This window comes from Cetorhinus maximus, chromosome 1 (assembly GCF_964194155.1).
Source record: "Cetorhinus maximus chromosome 1, sCetMax3.hap1.1, whole genome shotgun sequence".
NCBI lineage: Eukaryota > Metazoa > Chordata > Chondrichthyes > Lamniformes > Cetorhinidae > Cetorhinus > Cetorhinus maximus.
This window is the reverse complement of record NC_135879.1, coordinates 126,934,692-126,960,663: the sequence shown is the minus strand read 5'-3', so window position 1 is coordinate 126,960,663 and position 25,972 is coordinate 126,934,692. Positions and strand designations below refer to the sequence as shown.

The 25,972-nt window shown below is 43.9% G+C and overlaps 1 protein-coding gene across 5 annotated transcripts in view; it reads left to right on the top strand.

Annotated features, from left to right (window-relative positions):
• Window positions 1-25,972, top strand: part of arap2 (ArfGAP with RhoGAP domain, ankyrin repeat and PH domain 2) — a 454,954-nt gene that overhangs the window by 242,062 nt on the left and 186,920 nt on the right. For all 5 annotated transcript variants that reach the window (XM_078546079.1, XM_078546088.1, XM_078546071.1 and 2 more), the window contains 3 exons: window positions 86-260; window positions 1,928-2,059; window positions 25,468-25,612. In XM_078546079.1, the coding sequence (XP_078402205.1) occupies window positions 86-260; window positions 1,928-2,059; window positions 25,468-25,612 (452 nt within the window). The remainder of the gene's footprint in view (window positions 1-85; window positions 261-1,927; window positions 2,060-25,467; window positions 25,613-25,972) is intronic.

Below are 25,972 nucleotides of genomic sequence, written 5' to 3'. Positions count from 1 at the left end.
CTTTTGATTTTAACTTTATCCTGTGATTATGCCATTCCATACTTCTCTTCACTATAATGTGTTCCACCTTTTTGTGCACATGTAGGCTTTGTGTCAAGCAGTCGTGAAACAGGGTATCTTGGAGACTATGTCACTTGTTTTCAGTGGGGCAGATGTCATGTGCGCAACAGGAGAAGCCACTCATTGTACCCCTTACCTGTTGGCACAGAAAGCTGGCCAGCGGTTGCAAATGGAGTTTCTGTTTCATAATAAACTCTCAGGTAAAGCATTGTTTGTGGGCTGTAACCCAGAACTGTCGATACTTTGAAAGTGACCATATATTTTTAGAGCCATTGAGGAAATTGATTTTGTAAACATATTTGGTTATCAATATTTCTAAGAGCTTTTAAAATGTAAAATATAGACCAAGTAAAGGGCACTGTTTCTTCTAACAGGTCTTGTATAATTTACGGACATTGAACTTTCCATTACTAACTTAGCCTTTTGAAGGAGAAAGTTTGTGGGAAGCGCAAACCAACCAAGAAACTAAGAGCTGAGTCTTAACTCCCAAAAATGGGTGGGTTATAGGGTCATGGCAGGCAAAAATGTGAAAATATCTGGAACAGGAACTGAACCAATCTTGAACCTGTCCATTTTTAGTTTTAATGGAGGCGAGACAAGGGGTGGGTAGCCAGTCTGCTCATGGGGAGCTGGTTAGTCATCTAATATTATATTGAGATTGTGTGTCCTTAATTGTTATTCCAATTTTAACCACAGGCGGCTGGGTTTCCTGGGCCTCCGGAAACTCGCAGCTTAAAGGACACAAATAGGATTGAATTTGTGAGGTAACTGCCTTTACAGCACTTGTGCTCCAGGAGGAACAGGAATGCCTCCTCCAGACTTTACAAGTTACCCATTAAACCCACCACCACTATTTATTGGCATCTCTTTTCACCCCAACCACCATCTGCTTTCCTCCACCCACTTCACCCCCAAAAAATCCCGGTGAGATTGGGACACTCTTACAACCTCTCTCACTGCCCAGTACACCCACCATTAGCTGTAGCCTTGTGTAGCAGGCCTCCAACCTGTCAATCAGGCTGCCTGTGGTCTGGAGCCCCAATTAATAGCAAAATCCTGCTGTTAAATTCTGCCATTCGTTTGGGAAACTTGTTCTTCTAGCATTCGTGTTGTAATAACAGTGCCCCCCCACTCCTCCCCAACCCCTACAACATAGAATATGCTTCCAGGCTAAAATACAGGCCTAAAACTCTGCAGGGAGCTGTAGAATTGATTGCACTCACTGAGCACCTAGGGATTTTCGGCTTCTGGTCATGGTTTTTTCAAAAAAAAATAGAAATGTTCCTGGGTAGCTTTAAACATTCTCTTCTACCTTTCCATATATGCGATCAAAAAGGCTATGATGTATGGAAATAATTCAATTTAGGTGCTTAACAATAAATGCTTTTCTTTATATAGCTACTTATTGCACACTGTTATGTTTATACTGCGAAGCATTACCTTCTCAGACCATGCTGCTTTCCTATTCCTAAGATTGTATACTCGGACCTGCCAAGAGATGGCTGACTTAGATTGATGGTGAAGAGGTATGGCTTGTTTTCCTGTGCAGAGGTTTTCCCAGTGGATTCAGGGAGCTTTGATAACCCGAACAATAAAATTTCAACATAGGGATGGAAGCGTTTTCATATAATCTGTTCAACTTTAGAATTGGGTAAATAATTTGAATTTAACCTAGTTGCAAATACTAGCTGTGGGGAAGAATCTTAACTTTGATTCTATTTGCAAGTACAGGACCCACAATAATATATCCCTGGCAGGAAGATTTAATAAAGGTTAACAATTCAAGACATTTAGAAACACCTTTTAAAATAATATATTCCTTATTTGAGTCAGTTCTGAACATTGTTTATTTTCTGTTTATTCATAGTACTTCCAAAGATTGATGCACTGTCTAAAGCTGGCAGCGATTCTAATAACTCTCAGTCCAGCTTTCTGTGTGGTTTCCTGTACAAGGCTATCAACACGACAAAAACGGTTACCGAGAAAAGGTTGAAGGAAGGTAGGTAATATTTTGTTCAAGTAATGGTATATTCATTTTAGCAAGTTTTTATTCATTCATGGGATGTGGGCTTCGCTGGCTGGGCCAGCATTTATTGCCCATCCCGAGTTGGCCTTGAGAAGGTGGTGGTGAGCTGCCTCCTTGAATCGCTGCAGTCCATGTGGTGTAGGTACACCCAAAGTGCTGTTAGGAAGCGAGTTCCAGGATTTTGACCCAGCCACTGTGAAGGAATGGCGATATATTTCCAAGTCAGAATGGTGAGCGACTTGGAGGGGAACTTCTAAATGGTGGTGTTCCCATCTATCTGCTGCCCTTGTCCTTTGAGATAGTAGTGCTCATAAGTTTGGAAGATGCTGGCTAAGGCGCCTTGGAGAGTTCCTGCAGTGCATCTTGTAGATGGTACACACTGCTGCTTCTGTGCATCGGTGGCGGAGGGAGTGAATGTTGGTGGATGGGGTGCCAATGAAGCGGGTTGCTTTGTTCTGGACGGTGTCGAGCTTTTTGAGTGTTGTTGGAGCTGCACTCATCCAGTCAAGTGGGGTGTATTCCATCACAATCCTGATTTATGCCTTGTAGATGGTGGATAGGCTTGGGGAGTCAGGAGGTGAGTTACTCATCACAGGATTCCTAACCTCTGACCTGCTGTTGTAGCCAGAGTATTTAAATGGCTAGTCCAGTTCAGTTTCTGGTCAATGGTAAACCCCAGGATGTTGATACTGGGGGATTCAGTGATGGTAAAGCCATCGAACGTCAAGAAGCGATGGTTAGATTCTCTCTTGTTGGAGATGGTCATTGCCTGCCACTTAAGTGGTGTGAATGTTACTTGCCACTTATCAGCCCAAGCCTGGATATTGTCCAGGTCTTGCTGCATTCTGACATGGACTGCTTCAGTATCTAAGGAGTCATGAATGGTGCTGAACATTGTACAATCATCAGTGAACATCCTCATTTCTGAACTTATGATGGAAGGAAGGTCATTTATGAAGCAGCTGAAGATGGTTGGACCGAGGACACAACCCTGAGAAACGCCTGCAGTGATGTTCTGGAGCTGAGATGACTGACCTCCAACAACCACAACCATTTTCCTTTGTGCTAGGTATGACTCCAACCAGTGGAGATCTTTCCCCCTGATTCCTATTGACTCCAGTTTTGCTAGGGCTCCTTGATGCCGCACTTGGTCAAATGCGGCCTTGATGTCAAGGGCAGTCACTCTCACCTCACCTCGGGAATTCAGCTCTACTGTCCATGTTTGAACCAATGCTGTAATGAGGTCAAGTGCTGAGTGACTCTGGCAGAACTCAAACTGGGCACCAGTAAGCAGGTTATTGCTAAGCAAGTACTACTTGATAGCACTATTGATGACCCCTTCCATTACTTTACTGATGATCAAGAATAGACTGATGGAGCGGTAATTGGCCGGATTGGATTTGCCCTGCTTTTTGTGTACAGGACATACCTGGGCAATTTTCCACATAGCTGGATAGATGCCAGTGTTGTAGCTGTACTGGAACAGCTTGGCTGGGGGCGCAGAAAGTCTTCAGCGCTATGGCTGGGATTTTGTCAGGGCCTATAGCCTATGCAGTATCCAGTGCCTTCAGCAGTTTCTAGATATCATATGGAGTGAATCGAATTGGCTAAAGACTGGCATCTGTGATGCTGGAGACCTCCGGAGGAGGCCAAAATGGATCATCCACTCGGCACTTCTGACTGAAGAATGTTGCAAATGCTTCAGCCTTATCTTTTGCACTGATGTGCTAGGCTCCCCCATCATTGAGGATGGGGATATTTGTGGAGCCTCCTCCAGTGAGTTGTTTAATCGTCCACCACCACTGATGACTGGACATGGCAGGACTGCAGAGCTTATATCTGATCCGTTGGTTTTGGGATCACTTAGCCCTGTCTATCACTTGCTGCTTATGCTGTTTGGTACGCAAGTAGTCCTGTGTTGTAGCTTCACCAGGTTGACACCTCATTTTTAGGTATGCCTGGTGCTGCTCCTGGCATGCCCTCCTGCACTCTTCATTGAACCAGGGTTGATCACTTGGCTTGATGGTAATGGTGGGGGATACGTCGGGCCATGAGGTTACAGATTGTGTTTGAGTACAATTCTGCTGCTGCCGATGGCCCACAGTGCCTCATGGATGTCCAGTCTTGAGTTGCTGGATCTGTTCGAAATCTATCCCATTTAGCGTGGTGGAGGATATGCTCAGTGTGAAGCCAGGACTTTGTCTCCACATTGACTGTGTGGTGGTCTCTCCTACCGATATTGCCATGGACAGATACACCTGCGGCAGGCAGGTTGGTGAGGATGAGGTCAATTATGTCTTCCCCTCTTGTTGGTTCCTTCACCACCTCCCTCAGACCCAGTCTAGCAACTATGTCCTTTAGGACTCGGCCAGCTCGGTCAGGAGTGGTGCTACCGAGCCATTCTTGGTGATGGACATTGAAATCCCCCACCCAGAGTACATTCTGCACCCTAGCCACCCTTAGTGCTTCCTCCAAGTGGTGTTCAACATGGAGAAGCGCTGATTCATCAGCTGAGGGAGGGTGATACGTGGTAATCAGCTGGGGGTTTCCTTGCCCATGTTTGATCTGATGCCATGAGACTTCATGGGGTCATGAGTCAATGTTGAGGACTCCCAGGGCAACTCCCTCCCAACTCACTTGCTTAATGTTCGGACATAAATTGAGTTTAATTACAACTGAATATCAGGGAGCTGGCATCAACATTGGCTTGATAAGCCAAATAGCCTCTGCCTGTGCGGTAATTTTTATGATTCTTTAATCAAATGCAGTTTTTTGATGGAGACATTACTATTATGATTCAATTTGTTAAAATGAAATTGTGCCTCCTGGCACCGATCCTGTTTCATTGTACTCAGTTTCAAGTCAGGAAAAAAACCTGAAATATTTGAGTACCTAAAACTCCCCTCTTCTTTATTGCTCCTCCCTCTTTTCAGAGGCAATGGGTGATGTACAGTTCTCCCTTATCTCCTTTTCCTTATGTTTATGCCTGGTAAACCAATAGATGTTGATCAATTGCACAAACATGGTTGCAGATGGAATCAATAGTTGTATAATGTGCAAACCGTGCTCTAGTTTGTTCTGCCTTGCTGCAGCTGATTAGAATAAATATAAATTGACATTCACCAAAGTGATGTGCATAGTCTTCAGAGGCTGATGAGCCACTGAAGTTGCAAAATCACCTGGTTTAAATTTAAATCAAGGAAATCAAGAGCTTCAATGATGTGAGCTGTTTAATATCCACTACTATCTGGTTGCGGTTTGCTAACACAGTGAAAAGTGGTCTTTTCATCTACCAATCTTCTTTCCCGTTGCCTGATTAGTTCTGTGGGTTTGTACAGTGAGCAGCTGTGCCGGACAGACCTGAAATGTTCCAGATATTGTCCCTGATTAACGCCGAGTTAGTTCATCTTTGGGTTGCAGTAGGGGCAGTCCAATCTGCTTCAATATTCCCGTGTTACGGAGAAGATGGGCAACCAAGGTTAGGCTCCTGAGCATTTTCCCGGAATCTCTTTTGAGAATGAACGTAACTTACTCGGTGGGTGGACTGGCAGGGGGGAGCAATGATAGAGAAGGTCTACATTTTTAAAAAATACAATTAAATGCCAGGCATCATTTAGCTTCGGTACTGATCTTGTCATTTCCCCTCAAAGAATGAAGAAATCAGCAGACTTAAAATTGTGGCATCTAATGTTATTGGTGGGGGATGTGGTGTCAACGAAAGCTGGGAAGTAATTTGTTGTGCACCAACTTCAGTTTTTTTTGAGTCCACGTATTTTCAGAATGATGTTTCCTTGTATTGCTTCTCAGTAATTTGGGCACCTACATCTAATCTCTTCAAATCGCTTCCATGGCAACAAATGAATCACAAAAAGATGACTGGTTTGATCTCCAGGGCACAATTAGAATCTTCAGCTTGGAAAATATTGTTTCCACTCCACAGTTTGACTTTAGCTGTAACTATTTTTTCCACTGAATCATACTCAAGAAAACATGTCTTCTTCCTTTTTACAAAAACCTTTCATTGAGTCCAATGCATTTTAATATTGGTGCTCTAATGCCTTCTTATTAGATCTATCCAAGCATCTGAACTATTGCTTCAACTTACCGATGGCATATTCTACAATGACACTGTTTTCTGTGTGTTCCTCATGATATCCCTGTTCATCTCGTATTTATAGCTGTCTCAAATAGCTTCTGAGCTGGGCCTTCAAAGGATATCATTGGTCATCTAAGAGCCATTTGCCCAGCCCACTTCCTCATTCAAATAAGGCTGGAAGTGTCATGAATGAAGTAATCTACCAAAGTAATATTCACATTCATAACTTTTCCATTTCTTCACATTAATGCAATGGTAAAGTATACTTTTCAGCTCATAAAGCTTGTGAAAAAGGGGCCTGAATGGCCAAATATCTGCCATTCAATAATGCTTTCCACTCGGGGGAAAACTTGCCATTTTGAAAACAAAATGCCGTGCCCTCTCAAGCTGCTGTTGTTGCTGTTCTGTGGGGGACATTCTGAAAGAGTTAGCCCTGCTTAACAACTCATTCTGTCACTTGTCGTAGGCATTGGTGAACTGCTGATTGATTTTGATATAAATATCCTTTGAAGATATTTGGAGTGGACCAGTAGCGTAGGAGTTCAAGGCTGTCTGTCAACTTCACAGCCAAAGGCAGAGCAGGCGCTGTCATCAATCTTGTCTCAGATGCCAGGCTGAAGTAAATGGCATAACTCTTGTGACTGCCTTCCTGATGAAGGGGAGTTGGCAAAGGCAAATGTTTTTGGACATTCCCAAGCAGGCAGTTTGCATATTGTGTGAGTGACCAGCCCCTTTTTCATTCTGCAAAGAGAGAGAAAAACATATCCTGAGTCATCCCCATGGTATGAATTTAGATGGCAGCCTCTGAAATTGCAGCTTCTAGAAACACACATAAAACCCCACAAAAACATGCAATAACTAATGCAAGATAAATGCAGAAAAAGCTTATGTAAAATGTGTAGCCCAAGAGGCCAAACTACAAGAAGAAAAGCCATAACGTATTTTTAAGATCACAAAGAGAAAGGAAGCCTTTCAGTTACTGCTCTGAGCTTCTGACCTGCAGCCTGATGCTTACAAACACTCTGCAATCCGCAAAGCCCCTGACCACAGTTATCGGCCTGAACCTCACTTTACTTAACAATTAGACCATTTTTCTTAAAGGGACATAGCTCAACCTCAGCATCTGAATAAACTGTGGGTACATAGGATAAACACTCCTGTCCTTATGAAACAGCTTACTGTGTGCATTGACACAGGAGATTTGCTAATGCCAGCAACTTTGGCATTTGAGTTTTCTACATGTGCTATGTCAGGCTCCCGTGATAATGTAGTATTAACTAGGAAGCAAAATCTACCATAGTTTCCTTAAGTACACAGCACAGTTGAGGCTTGCGTGTCTGTATAAGGGTTTTTTGCTGGTTTTTCACTGCCGTGGGAATACTCGCTAGGGTAGATTTCTGATTAGTATGTGGACAATGTTGTGTGCAAAATGATGGGCCAGAACTGCCAAGGAGGGGCAGTCACAGTTGAATTACCACTCCACTACTTTTTACTTGCATTAGTCAGCAGCTGTACATTTCTCGCCCGACCATCTGACTCGGGCTTGGTGAGAAAACAGCAGCGTACTGGTTGGGTCCTGGGATGTGCAGGGCAGCAGTGTCAGGGGAAGTGAAGCCATGGTCCCTTTAAACGGCACCAGTTCCGGTAAAGTAGGTACGCTTAAAGGTCCCAAGCACTTTGAGAAGCCAAGGAGAATGTAAGTGTATAATAAATGGGCGAGGGGTAGGGTGGTTTGGGGAGAGGGGTGGGAGTTTAGGTTGGGGGCAGTTAGGATAGATCGGGGATGGGTAAGTTGGGTCAGGGGTGGGCAGGGTGGGTAGGACGGGTTGGGGACTGTAGGATGGGTTGGGGGCTCAGGTGGTCAGTTGCAGGGTAGTTGTGGTGGTGAGGAGGGTAGTCGGGGAGGTGGGGGTTGGTCGGGGGGGTGCTGGGAGTTGGTAGTCGGGTCCAGTGGGAGGGGGCTTGGGGGGGGCGGGGGGGTGGTGGTGGGGGGCAGTACTATAGTTACCCAGGAGTTAGAAGTGGATTTGATCCTTCTAATTGTTCCTGGGTGACTGTTCTACTAAGAGAGCCAGAACCATCCAAAGCCTCTGATTTAAATCAGAGTATGGAATGGTTTCCAGTGCAGGGTAGTTGTCTATTGGAAGTTTGAACTTCCTGGGGAATTCTTGCAAAGGGTCTTCTGCAGGGTCCCCCAGCGCATCTTCTGAGGTACCTCCCAGGTACGACCGCCCCGGAGATCGGATGTTCTGGGCCAATATATATTCTCCTCCCTCCCAGAAACATGATAGGGTCCCCCTTGTCCTCACTTATCACCCCACCAGCCTCCGCATTCAAAGGATCATCCTCCGCCATTTCCGCCAACTCCAGCATGATTCCACCACCAAACTCATCTTTCCTTCACCCCCCGCCAGCGGCATTCCGTAGGGATCGTTCCCTCCGGGATACCCTGGCCCACTCCTCCATCACCCCCTACTCCTCAACCTCCACCTATGGCACCTCCCCATGCCCACGCAGAAGATGTAACACCTGCCCCTTCACTTCCTCTTTCCTCACCGTCCAAGGGCCCAAACACTCCTTTCAAGTGAAGCAGCATTTCACTTGCATTTCCCCTAACTTAGTCTACTGCATTCATTGCTCCCAATGCGGTCTCCTCTACATTGGAGAGACCAAACGTAAACTGGGCGACCGCTTTGCAGAACACCTGCGGTCTGTCCACAAGAAAGACCCAAACCTCCCTGTCGCTTGCCATTTTAACACTCCACCCTGCTCTCTTGCCCACATGTCTGTCCTTGGCTTACTGCACTGTTCCAGTGAAGCCCAACATAAACTGGAGGAACAGCACCTCATCTTCCGACTAGGCACTTTTCAGCCTTCCGGACTGAATATTGAATTCAACAACTTTAGATCTTGAACTTCCTCGTCCATCCCCACCCCCTTTCCGTTTCTTCCCCCTCCCTTTTGTTTTTTCCAATAATTTATATAGATTTTTCTTTTCCCACCTATTTCCATTATTTTTAAATCTATACCTGTAATGCCCTGTCAGTCTTTCCACCCCTTCCCCACTAGAGCTGTACCTTGAGTATCCTGCCATCCATTCTTAATTAGCACATTCTCTTAGATAATATCACCACCTTCAATACCTCTTTGTTCCTTTATCTGTGACATCTTTTGATTATCTGATCCTATCACTGCTTGCTTGTCCCTACAACCACCCCCCCCACCCCAACTTCTCTCCCCCCGCCCACCTTAAACCAGCTTATATTTCACCCCTCTCCTATTTTTACTTAGTTCTGTTGAAGGGTCATGAGGACTCGAAACGTCAACTCTTTTCTTCTCCGCCGATGCTGCCAGACCTGCTGAGTTTTTCCAGGTAATTCTGTTTTTGTTTTGTGTTATATATTTTTAATTTGCACATGAACATGTTCTGATATAATGTCAGGGGTATCAAATGTTTCTGTTTTCTGACTGGGTGTAACATCATCTGTACATTGAGTTGGCTGCTAATTGTGCTCAACAGTGGATGAGGCTAAACCTGAAATCTCGTAGTCACTGACTCCATCCCTCTTCCTGGTAACTGTCTGGGGCTGAACTAGACTGTTTGTGACCTTGGTGTCACATTTGACCCAGATGAACTTTTGACCACATATCATTAACAAGACCCCCTATTTCAACTGTCAGAACATTACCTGACTTTGCCCCTGCCTCAGCTCATCTGCTGCTGGAACCTTCATTCATGCCTTTCTTATTTATAGACTTTACTGTTGCAACACACTCCTGGCTCACTTTCTACATTCTACTCTCCATTAGCTTAAGTTATCAAAAACTCTGGTACTCCTGCCCTAACTTGCAACAAGTCCTGTTGACACACCACCCCTGTGCTCGGTGAGCAACATTGGATCCTGGTTATCGCAATGCCTTGATTTTTAAAATTCTCTCCCTTATTTTTAGGTATCTTGATGACCTTTCTCTCCCTACCTCTGTAATTTCCTCCAGCCCTACACCTTTTGAGATGCCTGTACTCCTCAAATTCTGACCTCTTGAGCATCCCTGATTTTAATCATTACACCATTAGTGGTTGTGCCTTGAACTGCCTAGTCACTGAGCATTGGAATCCTCTCCCATAAACCTCTCACCTGACTGCTTCTTCCCTCATTTAAGACACTCCTTAAAACCTACCCTTTTGACCCATCTTCCCCGTTTATCTCCTCATGCAGCTCAGAATGAAATTTTCCAGCTGCTGAAAGGATTGACAGGCTCCCTGTCAAACTGTCACCAATGCTTTCTGTAGCTGGCTGCTGTGAGGTTTTAAAGGAGGTGGGGGGCACCAAAGCCTCTGTTGCACCTCTACTCAATGCTACAATTAAAGGGAATTCATCTATCTTTGTCACAATTTACCAGAAAATTGTAACAGGTGTTTTACCATGTTCCTGCAGCTTTCAGTAAAGCTCGCTTCTACAGTGATTATATCTGCAGGCCATAGTCCTCTTTCTGACAATATGAAATGTAATTTCACAAACAGTAACCTTTCATTGCACTCCCAAATTATATGAAAGGATTCAACTGTTTCCTTCAGTTCAGTGACATTGAATTGGCATTGCAATGTTACAAGTGTGGTTTAGAAAAAAGATTCATTCTGCCTCACCTGTTATTTCCATTATGTTTGAAGAAAGACTGGGAACATTGCTATCACATATTGTTTCACATATTCTGCAATCAAATTGTTACCAACCCAATGTATTTTCTGGTGCTTTGACGTTTTGAACCTTGGATGTGGGTTTCACCTTTTAGCAGTTGGATGTATCTGGAGATGTTCTGTTTTAGGTTTCCATTGCCTTTTTAAAATTTCTTCATGGGATGTGGGTGTTGCTGGCAAAGCCAGAACTTACTGCTCATTCCCAATTGTTCTTGAGAAGGTGGTGTTAAGCTGCCTTCTTGAACCGCTGCAACCTGTATATTTCAGGTACTCCCAAAGTGCTGTTACGGGGGAGTTCCTGGATTTTGACCCAGTGACAAGGAAGGAACAACAATATAGTTCCAAATCAGGATGCTATGTGAACTTGGAAGGAAACTCACAGGTGGTGATGTTCCCATGCATCTGCTGCTTTCATCCTTCGAGATCGCAGAAGTCGTGGCTCGGGTGTTGCTGTCGAGGAAGCCTTGGTGAGTTGGCGCAGAGCAGACAGTAGACATTGCAGCCACTGTGTGCTGGTATTAGAGTGAGTGACTGTTTAAGGTAGTGGATAGGGTGCCAGTCAAATGGTTGCTATGTCCCAGATGCTGTTGTGCTTCTTGAGTGTTGTTGGAGTTGCGCACATCTAAGGAAGTGGAGAGTACTCCTGACTTGTGCCTTGTAGATGGTGGACAGACTTTGGAGAGTCAGAAGTTGAGTTACTCACCACAGAATTCCCAGCCTCTAACCTGCTGTTGTTACCACAGTATTTATTTGGTGAGTCCAGTACAGTTTCTGAAAGATGGTGTCTCCGAGGACCTCGGAGAATTTGATGATGATAATGGGTTTGAATGCCAAGGAGAAGTGGTTAGATGGTCTCATGCTGGAGATGGTCATTGCCTTGCACTTATGTGATGCGAATGTCGCTTGCTACTTGTCAGCCCAAGCCTGGATATGCTACATTTGGGCATGGACTGTTTCAGGATCTGAGGAGTCACGAATAGTGCTGAACATTGTTCAATTATCAGCGAACATCCCCATTTCTGACCTTATGATGGAAGGAAGGTCATTAATGAAGTAGCTGAAGATGGTTGGGCCACAAAACTATCCTGAGGAACTCTTGCAGCGATGCCCTGGGACTGAGGTGCTTGGCCTCCAGCAATCACAACCATTTTCTTCTGTGCTAGTTATGACACCATCCAGTGGAGAGTTTTCCACCAGTTTTGCTAGGGCTCCGTGATGCCACACTCGGTAAAATCCGGCCTTGATGCCAAGGGCAGTCGCTCTCACCTCACCTCGGGAGTTCAGCTCTTTTGTCTATGTGGGACCAAGGCTGTTATGAGGCTCCAGCAACACTCAAAAAACTTGACACCATCCATGACAAAGCAATCCATTTGATCGGCACCCCATCCTCTAACTTAAACATTCAGTCCACCAACGCACAGTGACAGCAGTGTGTTCTATATGGACGGTGTGCCACAGCAGCTCACCAAGGCTCCTTCAACAGCACCTTCTAAACCTGTGATCTCTGCCATCTAGAAGAACAAGAGCAGCAGACACATGGGAACACCACCACCTACAGGTTCCCCTCCAAGCCACACGCCATCCTGACTTGGAAATATATTGCTGGTCCTTCACTGTTGCTGTATCAAAATCCAGGAACTCCCTCCCGTGGGTGTACCTGTGCCAGATGGGCTCCAGCGGTTAAAGAAGGTGGATCATCACCGCCTTCTCAAGAGCAATTAGGGATGAACAACAAATGTTGGCCTTGCCAGTGACACCCACATCCTGTAAAATAATTTTTTAAAAGTTTATACGTTGCATCACACTCTTCGCCAACATGTAACCTTGTAGATAAAGTTAAAATCCCTCCTGGCATTTCAACAGCCTCCTTTCTCCCTGCGACATGAGTGCGAGTCTTACAGTGTCGAATTACAAAATAGTTTTACTCCATTTTCCAGCACTTCCAGCAGCAAGGCACCCTCTGGCATCTCAGCAGGTCTGGCAGCATCGGCGGAGAAGAAATCAGTTAACGTTTCGAGCCTTCATGGCCCTTCGGCAGAACTGAAGCATAGTTAGAAGAAGGGAGAAATATAAATTGGTTTAAGGTGGGGGGGCGGGGGGCGTGGTTGGTGGGGGGAGAGAGAGACATTGAGGGTGTGGTGATTGTGGAGATGAGCAGATAATCAAAAGATGTCACAGGCAAAAGGGTCAAAGAGGTGTTTTGTCTGAGAAAAGTGCTAATTAAGAATGGAGGACAGGATATTCAAAGTACAGCTGTAGTGGGGGTGGGGTGGAAAGGCTAACAAGGTTTTAGTTTTAGATTTAAAAATAATGGAAATAGGTGGGGAAAGAAGAATCTATATAAATTATTGAAAAAAAAGCGGGGGTTGGGGGGGGGTGGGGGGGGAAGAAACGGGGTGGGGATGGGGGGAGGGGGAGTTTAAGATCTAAAGTTGTTGAATTCAATATTCAGCCCGGAAGGCTGTAAAGTGCCTAGTCGGAAGATGAGGTGCTGTTCCTCCAGTTTGCGTTGGGCTTCACTGGAACAATGCAGCAAGCCAAGGACAGACATGTGGGCAAGAGAACAGGGTGGAGTGTTAAAATGGCAAGCGACAGTGAGGTTTGGCTTGCCATTTTAACACTCCACCCTGTTCTCTTGCCCACATGTCTGTCCTTGGCTTGCTGCATTGTTCCAGTGAAGCCCAACGCAAACTGGAGGAACAGCACCTCATCTTCCGACTAGGCACTTTACAGCCTTCCGGGCTGAATATTGAATTCAACAACTTTAGATCTTAAACTCCCCCTCCCCCCATCCCCACCCCGTTTCTTGCCCCCCAACCCCCGCTTTTTTTTCAATAATTTATATAGATTCTTCTTTCCCCACCTATTTCCATTATTTTTAAATCTAAAACTAAAACCTTGTTAGCCTTTCCACCCCACCCCCACTAGAGCTGTACTTTGAATATCCTGTCCTCCATTCTTAATTAGCACTTTTCTCAGACAAAACACCTCTTTGATCCTTTTGTCTGTGACATCTTTTGATTATCTGCTCATCTCCACACTCACCACAACCTCAATGTCTCTCTCTCCCCCCACCAACCCCCCCCGCCACCCCACCTTAAACCAATTTATATTTCTCCCTTCTTCTAACTATGCTTCAGTTCTGCCGAAGGGTCATGAAGGCTCGAAACGTTAACTGATTTCTTCTCCGCCGATGCTGCCAGACCTGCTGAGTTTTTCCAGGTAATTCTGTTTTTGTTTTGGATTTCCAGCATCCGCAGTAGCTTTTAGCTTTTTGTTTTTACCCTCTGGCATCTCCTTGTTTTGTAAATCTCCACAAATTTCCCCAGCATTCTGCTTGGACCATCACAACAACAGTATTTTCTTCTCTACTTCTCACAGCCATATCTCTCCATACATCCACTCTTTCCCCCTCTTTTCCCCTTTTCTCCCCTTCTCTGCCCCTCTCTGCCCCTTTCTCCCCCTCTCTCTCGATCTCTCTTCCCCCTCTCTCTTCCTCTCTCCCCCTCTCTCTCTCTCTCTCTCTCTCTCTCTCTCTCAGTCTCTCTCTCTCTCCCCACTGCCTCTCTGAGCCTGAGAAATGGAGTCCAGCAAAACCAGCTGTCCCTCTTTTGTGTCAAGGTGTGAAAACTAGCATTTGAGTTTCTTTGGAATTAGACCCGAGCTTCTGTTCCCATGGCAACCAAATCACATGGATGTGTCTCCAGGTAGAGTTCAATATGATTACACCATCCCCCATTCTAGGAGCTTCTGTTTTACCTTAAATTAAAAGGGCACTTTAAAACATAACTATCTTATAAAGTCTCGCATTTGTAATACCTCCTGTTCTCCTGAAACCATCCCAGGCCTGAATAAACCCACACCTATCCTCTGTACCTGTTTCAACATTCTCTCGAGTTTGTCACGTCACTGTTGCTACCGCTTTTCGAACTTAAAACCCCATCTCTTCTATTGTCCTTTCCCACTGATTTTCCTGCCCAATATTCTTGCTGTCAGTCATACCTCCCTTCTATCCCATTTGCACTCCCACCATTGCCATCTATGTTTTTAGCCAATGGATGAATTACCACCCTCTCCTTATTTCCTCCAGAGTATCATTTGCTAGTGGAAAAAGCCCTCACAGTATTGATGGAAAATGAAGACTTGCATCTATATAGCACATGCCATGACATCAGGATGTTGCAAAATGGTTAACAGCCAATTAAGTGCTATTAGAGTATAGTCACTATGTAGGAAATGCAGCAATTTACACATGTCAAGATTCCATCACATTGACATTCTAGCTTTTATTGAAATTGGATGTTCTCATGAGTGGCAATACTTTGCTCATTAATATAGTTAATGCCACTACCCCACCCAAACCACCACAGCAATGTGGCTCTTGGACTCTATTACTCCTCTGGCATTTCTCCTTGAAGCACCTCACCTTGTTTCATCTCTCAGCTCTACTTTAAAATCCTCATTGTCTACTGCCATATTCTGTGCTTTTCCTGAAAGCTTTGCCAATGATGCCCACATTCCAAGAATTAATATAAAAATAAAAGTTCAAGAATGTCTATTAATGATTCATGTTATCATTGCACCATATCTTCACCCCTACTGTGGTGTGAGAAGCAAATATTGCACTTAGACTGTTAAAACGAAGTTGAGACAGTGTCCATTGTTCATGAAGATAATGCTTAAAATATGAACGTTACCCACTTAATTACGTAATCAAACCTAACACTACAGTTCAGATCTGAGGGAGTGATGCATTGTTAAAGATGTCATTTTGAGATTAAATATTAAACTGACGCTTTGTCTGCCTGTTTAGGAAGACCCTGTACCACACATCAAGAAGCTATAGAAATTTTGGTGATGTCCTGGTCAACATTCTATGCTCAACCAAGACTGCCAAAAGCAGATTATCCAATTGTTGTTCATGGGGTTTTGCTTTGTATACATTTGCTGCTGTGTTGGCCCAAGTAATGATGGCTGCATGTCAATAAATAATCCACATCTATAAAGTACTTAAGAATGCCTTGAGTGTGTCATAAGATGCTATATAAATGCAACTTTTTTTTATTGTGCACCCACAGACAGCAACAGTGAAGATAAAATCAGATGAGGAAGATAGTTTAGGATAAGGCAAAGTTACTTTTTGTAAGGTACTAATAGAAAGAAGAGTTTTATTGTTTGTCAAATACTAAACTCATAAACCAATATTAGTATCATTTTAAGGTGAATTGACAAGTTAATAGTTAAAACTATTTCAGAAGAGCTTTTCCAGATCAAACATGTGCTTTTACCACTTGCTTTCAGCAGAATTCATGTATAATATTGTGAATTAATTAATAATATTGAACTTTTTTGTTTTTGTTACCAGTTGTTATGGGGCATTAAGATTCATGAAGGAAACCATTGAAGTATTTTTTAAAATAATGCTCAGTTCTCAAGACATGGCTGAATTTCCATGATCCCGTGCTTCTGGTGGAGAGCCATGCTCATGGATCATATCTCGAGAAATCCTGGGCCTTTACCTGTGATTTCCCAAGGTGTGTGTCTGCGGGATCACTGCTGCTCACTGGGAGTACATGGTGGAATCTCCCTAAGTTCTAGAGCATCAGAGTTTAATAAACCAGAAGTCTAAAGTTGAGCTTGAAAAAGCTAAAGGAACCCCATCATTCCAGCATATGAGAAGACAGTCAGGAAAGAACATCACTGAAATAAATGAAATACTTGAATTGGATAAGGTAAATTATGATTTTACTCTAATATAAGGCAGGCTGGTGGGACCAGTGGTCATAAGTACAAATTTGTGAACTAGAAGCTTAGATCAGATACCATAAATGTCTTTTCAATAAAAAGGTGCTAGATTTTTAGTAGTATCAAATTACGTATTGTAAGTCAGAAAATGTAGGCTCCAGAACAGAGTTTGATGCCAAACTGGTATATTAGAGAAATGAGCTTCAATGGACTTTTCTTGTTCTTGACTTTCCTAATCTTCAAATGTGTAGCCATAGATAGGTCAGCTGAGAAGCTGACATTGAAGGTAAGGCATGAAAGTGTTTAGGTAGAAACAAGGCAGAAGCCTTTTTTTTTCAGTGGCGTGGAAGATCCAACATCTGATCAAAGATGTTGGCTAGACGATATGGCCTAGACTTTCTGCCTCGCTTTCCTCTGCATCCCCTGCCATTCACATTTCAGGTATGCAAGTGCTATGGCTGCCTGTGAAGCCAGGACAAACAGTGTGCAGAGATTGGTGGAAATAGCTAAGGCTCCTAGCAGCAATACTCCACCACCATATTGGCCTCCTAGCCTCCATTAGGCTAGGAAGCCTAATTCCCATACAAAATGACACCAAGGCTGGAAACACAATGTAGTCAACGGGGCATCTGCAGACCCTGTCAGAGATGCACTCAATGGAGAGGGATTGGAGACTGGTGGGTTGTTTGGGTTTACACAGAATGCCTAGGCTGCTAAATACAAATATTCATACATTCGCATTCATAGGCTTGGTAATTGTGAAAAGCAGAACCATCTTCCAAAGTTGTTTGTTTTTCCTTGAAATTTTCATTTTAGGTCACAGACTCAGTTCATTGTTGGAAAGAAATTAATAATGTATAAGAGATGCTATTGCACCTATTGTATAAGTGTTCAAAAATATGCCAGCACAATACATAAATGAGGTCAAATGGGAGCTTTGCTGACAGCTATTGTGATGAAATCCTGAAAGATAAGGACAGAGGCCGAAGGGTGGATTCTGTTTCAGAGGCTCTGCTTCAGCCTGTGAGAAAAATAAGTTGATGATTTTGCTGATGCATGCAGTTTGTAGCTATAACAGCATTGTTAATAAACTAAATATTACAAGGACATAAAGGTGAATCTATTAATAGCAAATCAAGTTCACCGTAGGCTACAGTTACATGCTACTTGCAGTGTTAATGCACAAAACCACTTTGCATCAATGCAAAGCATAATATATTGATCCCAATCTCATTCCTGAGTGCGTTGCAGTCAAGTGCTGTTGGATGATCTCTTAGAAACAGTCTCTTGCGTCATTCCAGATTTACTATGTCGTGTATAACTTCAGTCTAGCATGAAGCAAGTGTGTCAAGTGCTCAGAAAGCAGATGGTCCCACATCTGGTCTCCAAACATTATTTATAAAATTGTACTCTGCCTACCCAAAGAACATTTAATTTCTGTACATTGGCCTTTAAACTGAATATTTATTGAAGCAATTAAATACAGTAGACAATGACAAATTTAGGCAGCTAACTTATGTAACTGACATACTCCAGTGTACCAATAGTTTATGTATGTTGCAAAGTTTTACAGATACCATTTTTGGCAGCGTGAAGCTGCTATTTGTCAGATTTACTGCATTCGCTTCTTCCCTGATAATGAACTAACGAGCAGTGACACGTTGGGCAGGATTTTGAGGTAGAGATAATGGTGAAGCTAACAGTGCTCATTGTTATTAATGTGTGAATCAGACAGCAACTTCCAGTGACCACATGTGTAGTTAAACGCGGAAATCAGAAAGCTGCTGTCCAAGATGCCCTGCTCCTCCAGAAGTTGTGCTACACTGGTATTTCACCCAGAGTCTTGGAGCAGAATATTGAGCTCGGGGGGGGGGGGTGGGCGCAAGCCCAACCGGGCCAAGCGTAAAATGACACACGATGACGGCGGGCGAGCGTCCCAACGTAATCCCGTAGTTTTACGATATTTTGTTTTGCGGGCAAACGCTGAAGCTGGCAGCATGCCCGCCAACAATTAAAAGGCTTATTAAGGCCATTAAGAAGTAATTAAATTCAAATTTACGCTGCCTGTCCAACCTTACGGTTGGTGGGCAGGCAAAAATGCCAAGCAGCCTTTGCACTTTTTAGGAAACTTCATCCACGGTCAGGATGAGGTTTCCTAAGGCAGATGAAAATAAATAAAAATTTTACATTTCAATTAACATGAGGGGACATGTTTTATGACATTTTTATTTTCTTCATTAATGTTGTTAAACGGCACTTCATCTCCTGGAGGCAGCTCCGTGCCTCAGGGAGATTGAAGCGCTCTTTCGCACCCATGCACAAAGTTCACTCTAGGCCTCTACCCGCCACCCCTATCTGCACAGGCAGCACTGAGAGCTACCGCTCGCGTTCCACGCTGGGTGGACCTTAATTAACCCACCCGCGTATAAAATTGTGGTGCGGTGCCGATCGCAGGTACCAGTCGGCTTCCCGCCCGTCCCCACCCGCCCCCGCCAAATCTGCCCTTGGTAATAAAATATATGGAAAGGCTTAACGTTGCTATACTTAACTGATCTACACTCACTGAACTTGCCAGAAAATGGTTAGGGCTTGTCCATTTCACTGTAAATACATTTTTAACAGTGTGGTAAGTGTAAAGAACTTCTCAGAAACTGAAAATTAGCTTTAACAAGTTATTGTGGGGTCTCATTCCTTCAGATTGTCATTATTGTTGGAGATTTAAACAATAAGAAATTATTTTCTCTTTGACATTTTATCCCTCTAAATCCTATCTTTCTTTCCCCTTTATTTCTCTTTCTGTTCAGACACTGAACTAAATATGTGAACCTTCTGGTTCAGACTTTGAGCTCTGCATTAATGCTTCTTAAGTCTGATTAAGGAGACACGTAGTTGCTTGCCCTGTTCACACACAGATCCCAGATCCCCTGTAGAAGGAGCTACTCCAAAATCTAATTGCAGTAAGTTCCAGTGCAAAGTTTCATAGGAAGTTTGTGGGCAAGACCAAGTTGGCCTATCCCTAATTGCTCTTGAGAAGGTGGTGGTGAGCCACCTTCTTGAACTGTTTCAGTCCATCTGGTACACCCACAGCGCCATTGGGAAGGGAGTTCTAGGATTTTGACACAGTGACATTGAAGGAACGAAGATATAGTTCTAAATTAGGATGGGGAGTGGCTTGGAGGGCAGATGGTGGCGTTCCCATACATCTGCTGCCCTTGTCCTTCTAGGTGGTAGAAGTCACAGGTTTGGAAGGTGCTGTCGAAAGAGCCTTGGTGAATTGCTGTAATGCATCTTGTAGATGGTACACACTGCTGCCACTGTGCGTTAGTGGTGTAGGGAGTGAATTTATAAGGTGGTGGATGGAGTGCAGGCTGCTTTGTCAGAGTCACGGAATCCTGCATGGTGTTAAGCTTCTTGAGTGTTGTGGGAGCTGCACTCATCCAGGCAGGTGGAGAGTATTCCATCACTGGTCAGTGGTTCCCACCACCCACCACTCCCCCCCCCAAACCCCCCAGGATGTTGTTAGTGTGGGATTCAGCAATAATAATGACATTGAATGTCAAGGGGAGATGGTTAGATTCTTGCTTGTTGGAGATGGTCATCACCTGGAGCTGGTGTGGTGTGAATCTTACTTGCCACTTGTAAGCCCAAGCCTGAATGTTGTCCAGGTCTAACTGCATATAGGCATGGACTACTTCAGTGTCTGAAGAGTCGCAAATGTTGCTGAGTGTTGTACAATCATCAGCGAACATCCCCCACTTCTGACCTTATGATGGAGGGCAAGTTATTGATGAAGCAGCTGAAGATGGTTGGGCCTACCCTGAGGAATTTTGGGTATGTTAGATATGTTTGGTGCTGTACGACCACAGCCTGATTAGAATATATAAGCATATGCAGATTATAACCTCAAGTACTGGGTATGGGGCTGGGTTACCTAGAATGTCAACGATGTCTTTTTATTGTCTTGCGTAAAAAAATCAGTCAGTGATCTTTATGGTAAACTGCAATCCCAGTATAACATCTGAGAACACACACCTTCAAAATGAACTTTAGAATGTAATCTTGTATGAGATTTAGTCCTGGGGCACGATTTTTAGGTCGGCGTGCAGGCACGATCGTAAGGCCCGGGAGCGGCCGGGGAACAGGCCGCTGCCCATCATCAGCCCCCTGACTGCGATTTTGCCCCAGTTAATGGCCAGCCAGCGTGAAGCATGCGCTGAAATGCTCAGCGCTGCCGGGATGGGGGCGGGCACAGATGTTAGCGCATGCATGGGGGAGCGTGGAATGAAAGCTCCCTGAAGGCAGAGAGCTGCTTCATAGAAACTAGGAGCAGGAGTAGGCCATTCGGCCCTTTGAGCCTGCTCCGCCATTCATTATGATCATGGCTGATCATCCAACTCAATAGCCCCCTCCTGCTTTCTCCCCATACCCTTTGATGCCTTTCGCCCCAAGAGCTATATCTAACTCCTTCTTGAAAATATACAATGTTTTGGTCTCAACTACTTTCTGTGGAAACGAATTCCACAGGCTCACCACTCTCTGGGTGAAGAAATTTCTCATCTCAGCCCTAAATGGTCTACCCCATATCTGCAGGCTGTGACCCCTGGTTCTGGACTCCCCCACCATCAGAAACATCCTTCCTGCATCTACCCTGTCTAATCCTGTTAGAATTTTATAGTTTTCTATGAGATCCCCCCCCCTCATTCTATAATCCTAATCGACTCAATCTCTCCTCATATGTCAGCCCCGCCATCCCAGGAATCAGTCGGGTAAACCTTCGCTACACTCCCTCTATAGCAAGTACATCCTTCCTCAGATAAGGAGACCAAAACTGCACACAATATTCCAGCTGTGGTCTCACCAAGGCCCTATACAAATGCAGCAAGACATCCCTGTTCCTGTACTCGAATCCTCTGGCTATGAAGGCCAACATACCATTTGCCTTCTTTACCGCCTGCTGCACCTGCATGCTTACCTTCAGTGACTGGTGTACAAGGACACCTAGGTCTCGTTGCACATTCCCCTCTCTCAATTTATAGCCATTCAGATAATAATCTGCCTTCCTGTTTTTGCTACCAAAATGGATAACCTCACATTTATCCACATTATACTGCATCTGCCATGCATTTGCCCACTCACTCAGCTTGTCCAAATCACACTGAAGCATCTCTGCATCCTCCCACCCAGCTTTGTGTCATCTGCAAATTTGAAGATGTTACATTTAATTCCCTCATCTAAATCATTAATATATATTGTGAATAACTGGGGTCCCAGCACCAATCCCTGCAGTACCCCACTAGTCACTGCCTGCCATTTGGAAAAAGACCCGTTTATTCCTACTCTTTGTTTCCTGTCTGCCAACCAGTTTTCTATCCATCTCAATACACTACCCCCAATCCCTTGCGCTTTAATTTTACATGCCAATCTCTTATGTGGGACTTTGTCGAAAGTCTTCTGAAAGTCCAAATAAACCACATCCACTGGTTCCCCCTCATCAACTCTACTCGTTACACCCTCGAAAAATTCCAGTAGATTTGTCAAGCATTATTTCCCTTTCGTAAACCCATGTTGACTCTGTCCGATTCTACCACTGTTTTCCACATGCTCAGCTATTAAATCTTTTATAATGGACTGTAGAATTTTCCCCACTACCAACGTCAGGCTGACTGGTCTATTATTCCCTGTTTTCTCTCTGCCTCCCTTTTTAAATAGTGGGGTTACATTAGCTACCCTCCAACTGTAGGTACTGTTCCAGAGTCTATAGAATCTCGGAAGATGATCACCAATGCATCCACAATTTCTAGGGCCACTTCCTTACGTACTCTAGGATGTAGATTATCAGGCCCCGGGGATTTATCGGCCTTCAATCCCATCAATTTCCCCAACACCATTTCCCTACTAATACTGATTTCTTTCAGTTCCCCCCCTCTCATTAAAACCTGTGTTCCCCAACATTTCTAGTATGTTATTTGTGTCCTCCTTTGTGAAGACAGGACCAAAGTATGTATTTAGTTGGTTAGCCATTTCTTTGTTCCCCATTATAAATTCCCCTGTTTCTGACTGTAAGGGACCTACATTTGTCTTCACCAATCTTTTTCTCGTCACATACCTATAGAAGCTTTTACAGTCAGTTTTTATGTTCCCTGCAAGCTTACTCTCGTACTCAATTTTTCCCTTCTTAATCAATCCCTTGGTCCCCCTTTGCTGAATTCTAAACTGCTCCCAATCCTCAGGTCTGATGTTTTCTCTGGCCAATTTGTATGCCCCTTCCTTGCGTCTAATGCTATCTCTAATTTCCCTTGTAAGCCATGGTTTGGCCACCTTTCCTGTTTTACTTCTGTGCCAGACAGGAATAAACAATTGTTGCAGTTCACCCATGTGCTCTTTGAATGTTTGCCATTGCCTATCCACCTCAGGGAGCTGAAGAATTTAAAACCAATAAATAAAGATTTTAAAATCCGGAAAAACATGTCCACGCATTTGAATCGGTCACCTGAACTTATACATGATGAATATTCTGTCCATACATTTTTTTTTTTATTTAACCGAAACCTCATCCCACCCTTCGTCAAAAATGCAAAGTCCGTCTGGCAGATTCGCCTGTCTGCCAAATGCAATCGGGGACAATTGGAATTTTAATGGGCTTAATTGCCCTCTCAATTGTCAGCGTGCGTGCGTCTGAATTTTGCGCACGCCCGCCGACTGAAATCTTGTGCGAGCGCGGGATGACATCATCACGCACTATTTTACGCTCGAGCGGGTCAGGCGCGTGCCCACGCGCCAACCTAAAAATTCTGCTCCTAATGTTGAAGAGGCTTTGACTGAAGTTTAGATCAGAAATCTAGCATCATATGTGTTTGGGGCTCTATGTTTGTTTCCTTTCTCTACATCCCTCTTTAGTTGATTATTTCTTACAAGTTATAATTGCAGTTTTGGTATAAAGCAATGAAAATCTCTATGAATCAAATTTTACCTTTATCATGACTTTTAATGTCGTCCTTAAACAATCAGAATTTCTCTTTATAAATACCTAAATGGTAATATATAGCACAATCATTACCGACAGCATCAATAAAACAGCAGATTACATTTTCTGCACAAACTACTCTCAGCAGGTTTCAGACTTTGAGTTCTATACAACATAGCTGAAACCCATTCCCTACCAGCCAAAATAAATGTAAACATGGTATGTTATACAACTCACTGAACATCAATGACTTTTACTGAATGAATTTGCTTTCATCATGACATCCCAAGTGGTTCCCAGCTAATTAATTACATTGGAAGTATAGTCATTATTGTTTTCTAGGCAAACCATAGTAATCAAACATAATCCGACAAACAGAAATAAGTTGAACAACTGAATAATCTGTTTTTGGTGGTATGAGGGGTCGCAGACCTGAAACATTAATTCTGTTTCTCCCTCCACAGATCTTGCCAGCATTCTCTATTCTTTCTTCAGGTTTCCAGCATCTGCAGCATTTGGCTGTTGTTTTTGGTGGTGATGGTTGAGGGAAAAATGTTGACCAGGACATGGGAGAAATCCCCTTACTTCTCTTCAAATTTTGTCACAGGATCCACCCAAAAAAGCAGATAGTTTATGACTCATCTGAAAGACAGCACCTCTGGCAGTGTGGCACTCCCTCAGTACTGTGCGGGAGTGTCAGCCTAGATTATGTGCTCAAGTCTGAGCTAGAGCTTGAACCCATGTTTTTCTGATTAGAGGTAAGAGTGCTACCACTGAGCTAAGCTGGCACTTTCTAGTTGCTGTTGCAGTTGATGAATCGTGTCATGTGGTGTCTATAAATTGAACTGGGTCATCCGTTAGTTCTGTATTTCCTAATAAACATCAGGATTCTCACAGATCTGGCCATGGGTCTGTTAGTATATGTGTGATAAGTGAATTAAGACAATTGTAACTTCTTTGTTCATTTCATTTGACTTGGAAAGTGATACCCTCTTATCCTCTCAGAAATAGACATTCTTGTGAAGTCTTCACTTCAATTATAAACGTGTAAAAAAAAATTGAGGTGAAACTTCAGAAATGCCCTTTTCAGGCTACTTTTCTTTGAAAATGAAAGGCTTGGAGCCATCCATGTTTTCCATCCACATGTCCTGTATCCCGTTGTACTGCATGGGATGGAAAACAGATCAAAGGCAACCCTAATGTAAGGCACGTGGTGTTACTGGGCTTGAGCACACCTGCAGGATGGAAGACGGTTATATGCCCAAGAAATTTCTGTATGATGAGGTAGCCAGAGCCAGACGACCAGTGGGATGCCCAAAGTTTCAAAGGTGCTTGCAAGTGTGGCACGAAAGCCATAAACGTCGATTATCGCGCCTGGGAATCACTTGCTGATACCAGAGGAAAATGGTGGCACGTCCTGTGGGCTGGCATGTACCACCAGTGGCTAAAGCAGCTTGACATTGGGTGCCAACACCGAAAACATCAACTCACAACAGTACTTCAAAGCTTCATATGTGGCACTTGTGGCAGGACCTGCCTCTTAAGGATTGGCCTCTTCAGCCGTCAACAAAGGTGCACCATATGAAGACGCTCCACCTGAAATGGATCGATTGCTGTGTGTCCATCACCTTTTACAGATGGATGACTGGCAATGATGGTGTTACTGGGATTCTTAAGTAGGAACTTTATTGACTACGTACATTGAAGAGTGTTGTGGCAGAAGTAAATAATCCTGCCAGCATGGTATCAGGGCAGCCCTGACTATTGTTAACAATCTTAGGATATTTTGAATGAATTGTAAACCTCCATGAAAGTCCACTGGGGGGAAATGATCATGATCAGTGTTCAGATTTTTATGAGCTTGTGTTTCTTGTCTGCAGAATTCCATAAGCGATGGTGTACCCTGGAAGGTGGATTTCTCAGTTATTATGAAAATGACAAGTCAGCCACGCCAAATGGGAGGATTGATATCAGTGAGGTCGTCTGCTTAGGAGTGGCCAAGTCTGATCTTACATGGGGCCCTGGGTGAGTAAGAAATTTGAAGTGCAGTCCCTTGTTGAAACATGGGGATTTAGATCCATGTAGAACTAATTCTTATTGCTCAATTCTGTTTGACCTGCTACTTTAAGAAAAAACAGATTTGCACGATGATGTTTCTTGCTCTGGTTCATTACCTTTCACTCTGACCACCTAAAGGTTTTTTTATTTCACAAGAACACAAGAATTATGAGCAGGAGTGGGCCATTTGGCCCTCAAGTCTGGTCTGTCATTCTATAAGATTATGGCTGATCTGATTGTGGCCTCAGCTCTGCTGTACTTCTGTCCCCCATAGCCCTCGACTCCCTCGTCAATCAATAATATGTCTAACTCACCCATGACCCCACC